The following is a 5,741-nucleotide window of genomic DNA, read 5'->3' as shown; positions in this document are numbered from 1 at the left end:
TAAATTAGATACTAACCTCTCAATTATTATAGGAATAGTAAAATAACCATTTTGATCATCGATTTTAGTTCAATTTCTAAAATAACATTACCAATCGAATTAGATTGACATTATATGAAAAATTTAAGTTCAAAATTGATGCAAATAAATTTGGAAGAAACACTGGAGTAATTTGTCCCCCCCAAAAAAAAACAAAATATTCAAAGGTTTATTGGATCCGGTTTTGTTTGCTTCGGAACCAATCCGTAGATGAGTGAAGCTCAAGTTCACACACTTATTATTTGTATTACCAGGAAACTCCACTTCAATATTTTCCCCTTTTACTTTGTCCGTTACTTGGACCGTTACTTGGACATCCTCTCCCCAATCGTAGTGATCCCTCTTAGATTTGCTTCTCCTATATTCCTTTCCCTCTTCATATACTTTTTCATGGAGCCATTTTCCTGCTTGATTTTCCCGAGAAAATCCTAGTGATATCCTAAGAGAAAACCAAAGCACAACCCACTTTGCAAATTGCATATATCTTGCTGAAGATATTTTATTTCTTCGAATAATAATAATAAACGTGTTTTCATTATGTCAAAGATTGATGTTCGTGTGAGTCTGAACCGGGCGGCACCACCGCAAAGCAGAGTGAATGCCAACTTTCCGGAGGGTTTGAGAGTTCTTGTGGTTGATGACAACGTTGTCTGCCTCAAAATTGTTGCTGCTCTTCTCAACAAGTGTCGCTATAAAGGTTTTTTTTCTCAATCCCAATATATATATAGATATATATGCTTGAAGATCACAAATAGGGTTTGGTTTATTATTTGAAAAGGTCCATAATTCTTGAAGATATGAAATTTTATGTAGAGAGTACTTATAGAATATGATTCTTAGACTTTTTTCTTTGAATTTTAAATGTATACATGTGATTCCAAATTTTAAATGTATACATTGTATGTATAACATAACTACAATAGTTAAATAAATTGATAATTTCGAATTGTAGAATTTATAAATTAATTGTGAACATCTTATTAGGTTGCTTGTGATTTTTCTTTTCTTTTTTTAAAATGATTTTGCTAGTTTTGGGTTTGTGAACATAATGGAGTTATAGCATTTTTGTTGTATCTTTGCTATGATGTTCTCGGCATCCTTTGATTTTGTTGTTTGATGTCAATGTATTGTTGCTTGTTTATTATAAATATAGTGCTTTTTTGCTGTTTCAAAAAAAAAATAAAAAATAAAAAATAAAAAAGGCAACTTTGGGCAAATGCTCCATTTTCTCTCTTTATTTTTTAAGCCAACAGCCAAGGAAGTATAATGTTACTAAATTGTTGGATATTAAAATTTAAAGAAAATTACAATAGAATCTGAATTTTTAATTTTGTCAATTTAAATTTTAAAATTTAATTTGTTTTTAATTTAAACCATCAACCTATTTTGTTAAGTAAAGCGGATGAAAAAATAGTATTTTAGTCATCAAACCCAATGTATGTGTACATAAAATATATAAAACACTTTTTTTTTTGTTGATTTTAATGACTAAAATATCATATTTTTCGTTGATTTTACTTATCGGAAATAAGGAAGTAGATGGTTTAGATTGAAAAAGAAATAAAAAATTTATGATTTAAAATGATAAAATTAAAAAAATAATGTTTATTTTATTACAGTGGTCAAACTAGAGGCCCCCTCAAAATTGACCATTATTGTGGGTCTGACTAGTTCTCGGATATAAAAACACAAAATGAATTTGAATTTTACGGTTTGGGGATTAAGCAAAAGATTATGTCTTCCCTATGAATCAAGGTTCATATTCTAATATTTTTATTTAGTTACTCTTACAAAATTTTCAAAGGGAGTTCAATCAAAACATATAAAGCCAAACAAATTGAATTTAATGCACTGTTTCATAGAGTTTTTTTTCTAAAACTACATTCCTTACTCTAGAGAGCAAAGATACAGAAATCTTGACTATTGAAAGGGTCATTGAACTGGTAGGCCTATTTATTCCAAAATTTTGTGCATTTTGATATGTATGCAGTTACGGCGACAACAAAAGCAACAGAAGCTCTTCAAATGCTGAGAAAGAACAAAGAAAGCTATGATATTGTGATTACTGATGTTATAAGGCTCGATATGACCGGTTTCGAGCTTCTGAAGATAATAGGCCTTGAAATGGACATGCCAGTAATAAGTAAGCTCATCATTTTTTAATCAGTATACATTAACTTGGATGAGATTAAATCTTAAACATAAGTTTCGAATTGCAGTGATGTCTGCAAACGATGACAAAGAATCGGTGATGAATGGGGTAATGCATGGAGTTCAAGACTACCTGATAAAGCCAGTTCGGTTGGAAGAAGTGAAGAATATTTGGCAGCATGTGGTCCGGAATAATCTATTTAATACAATGAAATCTGGCACCATGCAAACAGGAACAGATCAAAACCCCCCAATTCCATCTTCAAAGAGGCAGAGAGAAAAGAGCAATGAGGAAGAAGAAGAAGAAGAAGATGATGATGATGATGAAACAAACACTCATTCTAATGAGGAATCTTCTGCTCAGAAGAAGAAGAAGAAGAGGCTTATTTGGACTAGAGTGTTGCATAACAAGTTTGTCGATGCTGTTCGGCTGCTAGGAGTAGATAGTAAGTCTTGGATCTTCATTTTATTTTATTTTACAAGCTTAAAAAATTTACACCAGACTGATTCCCAATACATATGGCTTGATACTTCCAATAAGGTTACACTGTAATCCATACTTAATCGTCTTTCGATATCACTATGGAAAACCTTGCTCTTTGCAATAGCTTAGCTGCTAAAATCGCACAAACATGACAAAGGTAAAAGTATGTATTGGGGTGTATCCTTACATTATTGGGTCTGTGGTTTTGTACCTTTGCAGAAGCAGTTCCAAAGAAGATACTCCAAATCATGAATGAACCAGTGATCTCTCTAAGAAGTGTTGCTAGCCACCTTTACGTGAGTTTGGTCTTTCCATCAAGCTTCCAAGATGGCATTCTAGGCTGAGTCCTCTGTTTTCTATATCCTGCATCATGGACTAGTCAGATATGTAATGCAAGTGAAACTAAACTGTGATTCTTTAACTGTTTGTTTTTTGATACTCCTTTTTCTTGATTGCAGTGGTACAGAAATGCCTTGAGGAAGGAGAACAAAAAAGCTAACATAAACCGAGAAAGCGAGGACAATATCAATTCAAACAGAAAAAACGGGCTTCTATCTGATACAATCACCACATCTTGTGTTAATCAAGGCCTAAACACCATCAATCATCACAATAGATTTGCAGAACAATACATCAGTACTGGGATCACCTCATTTGGTAGCCGACTTCAAACATTTGGTGCTTCTACATCAAATGCAAAACTCTTCCAACAAAACCAACTGCCTCCCAAAGTAGTAGCAGATCAAAAGCGCCCAACCGCACTTCGAAGTGTCCCTCCATCTCCATTTTTTGCGGCAAATCCATCTCCCCATCATGAATTGAATGGGATGAGGTTTCACTCTATTAATTCGAAAGCAAAGATGTTTGATGACAATGTCAAGATGTCTTCTCAGCTTTCTAGCTTTAACACAGGGCAATCTGGTCCAAGCAGTATGCCTGTTGGCTTTGGGCCATATTCATCCTTTTCAAATGCTTGGAGCCGCTTCAAATCAATTGAATCCAATTTCTTAACCTGATTCTCTTGCCATGCTGCTTCCATGTTAGTTATCCTCCCTTTATCTTTCTGTTTGCTATATTTCTTTTTATTTTTGTTCCCCAATATCATTGAATTCTGTTTGGTTTTTAGTATTATGCTAATTTTTTCTTTTTCCGCTCCTATATCAATGAAACCAAAATTGAAATAATTCTATAAATTGACAGAATTTCAAGCTTTCAGACCATAAAATAAGAATGTTATATCAATTGTTACACTTCAATTTTAGAGCAGATTTCACTGTATGTCCACTTAAAACAAAAGGGTTTCTTCCTTTAATAAATTTTTTATTGATAGTTTTAGTAAACACTGCTTTTGCTTTGTTTTTATTATTCTTTTACTTGGTATGGATATTAAGTCAGCTACATATATATGCACCGAGTGAACAATTTTGAGTTTTATAGGGCTCATGATTCTGTTGTTTTCCGATTTCATGGCAACATGAAGGAAGAAATTTAGCTAATCTCAAAGTAAAAGAAGAACCAATTGACTCAATCCGAAAAGGGCAGTTTCCCAGATGATGACCTCCTTAGCATTATGGTAAAACAGGTGACACATTTTTCAGTTGTAATTCCTCTTTTTCGGAATTAGAAATGTCCCTAATCCATTGAATGACAAACATATTTAGCGATTTTTTTTATAAAAAAAAAAAATTCCCCATGATTGATTATTGGTTCTTTACTTTTGATTGCCTAGGTATGTCAGTCTTTTCTCAAGTCACACAACCCTAGTACCAATAGACACACACAAGACACTTGTCAAGCATATCCAATAAGAAAAAAAAGGCTAATTAACACAATCATATGCCTTTTTTAAAATCAGTTTTAAACACTATCCCACAAAGGCAGCTTGTGGTTCACTAATAACTTCTAAAAGTACCTTCTTTAATTTGATTGATAACATCTTGGGTAATATTTTGCAAAAAAATCCTACCATATATACTAAATGGGATTGGACTCCTCAAAGCATGAATCTCTTTCAACCTTAGGAATTAAGGCAATGAATGTAGCATTAAGGCGCTTTACAGTTCTATCATTCTTGTAAAATTCCTAAATCAAAGACCATAGCATCCTTTTTAATGATGCTTCAAACCTTCTTGACAAAAGAAAAATTAAACCCATCGGATTGCTTCACTGCTTGCAGCTTCTTCAACAACAGATATCACATTTTACATGTAGCCAATTGGATTTGGACTTGATTGAAAAAATTATTAGGTTAACTTAACAATAAATAAGATTTGATTCCAAAACCACAGTTAGTTGTGGCGTGCAAGATAGATCATGGATGCAGTCATGAATCACACTAGTAATAACTTAAAATTATTCCATTAAAATATCTAACATTTATGATTGATTCTCTTCAACTGCTTATATATGAATCTATATAAACAAGTACTTGTAATTGTTTCTTGACACTTTTTTGACTTCTGTATTGCAGTTTAGCAGCAATTCGGCTCCTAGGTTGTAATCACAGGGCATCCTATTTTAAATTGAAGCTAATTTATGAAAACGAAGAAGAAGAAGATTTGTCGACGAATACGTTGATAGAAGATTTTTGGTGTTCATGATTGTTTAGAGATGCTTTCTCTTTGGGAAGGCAAATGATAGTTTTTAAAGGGTTTAGACTCAGGTGTGATTTACTGATCGGATAAATCATGATTTATTCTAGATTTCTTTACATTGTTAGATGTCCATAGTACATGCATTAATTCTCTAGGATGTATATATTTTTAATTTGCCTCATTTTATGGAATTATGGAAGTTGAAAAACATACCATCATAAATCCTTTTTGTGTGGAATCTTAAGTTTTGCTTGTCTGGCGATCTAGTTAAAGGGACAATAGGACTTCTTTTAGGGGTAATTCCTGATGTTTTTGTTGATTTTAATGCTTAATATAAACGATGTCTAGTAAGTTCAAAGTGGTGATTCTAGAATACTATCTAATATTGTTCACGTGTATAAATCTTTATGGGTGGGACAATTTTAACCCATCTTTATTAGGTAATTAGGAGATAAATGACGACTTACATAGTG

General features: G+C 32.7%; 1 protein-coding gene across 1 annotated transcript; it reads left to right on the top strand.

The window, feature by feature from the left end:
- Positions 1-322: 322 nt before the first annotated feature.
- LOC114310270 (two-component response regulator ORR22) lies at positions 323-5,478 on the top strand. Its single transcript, XM_082888709.1, has 6 exons — positions 323-736; positions 2,030-2,182; positions 2,259-2,636; positions 2,894-2,970; positions 3,133-3,713; positions 5,145-5,478. The coding sequence occupies exons 1-5, from the start codon at positions 577-579 to the stop codon at positions 3,688-3,690; spliced, it is 1,326 nt and encodes a 441-aa protein (XP_082744835.1). The 5' UTR covers positions 323-576; the 3' UTR covers positions 3,691-3,713; positions 5,145-5,478.
- Positions 5,479-5,741: the final 263 nt, after the last annotated feature.

Source organism: Camellia sinensis, chromosome 9 (assembly GCF_055761805.1).
Source record: "Camellia sinensis isolate YWXY chromosome 9, ASM5576180v1, whole genome shotgun sequence".
NCBI lineage: Eukaryota > Viridiplantae > Streptophyta > Magnoliopsida > Ericales > Theaceae > Camellia > Camellia sinensis.
This window is presented reverse-complemented; position numbering and strand designations above follow the sequence as displayed.

Bases quoted from the DNA above. Each gene is read 5' to 3' on its own strand.
- LOC114310270 (XM_082888709.1), top strand. From the start codon at position 577: ATGTCAAAGATTGATGTTCGTGTGAGTCTGAACCGGGCGGCACCACCG. The intron at 2,183-2,258 runs GTAAGCTCATCA...TTCGAATTGCAG, and splicing joins AATGGACATGCCAGTAATAA to TGATGTCTGCAAACGATGAC. The intron at 2,637-2,893 runs GTAAGTCTTGGA...GTACCTTTGCAG, and splicing joins TCGGCTGCTAGGAGTAGATA to AAGCAGTTCCAAAGAAGATA.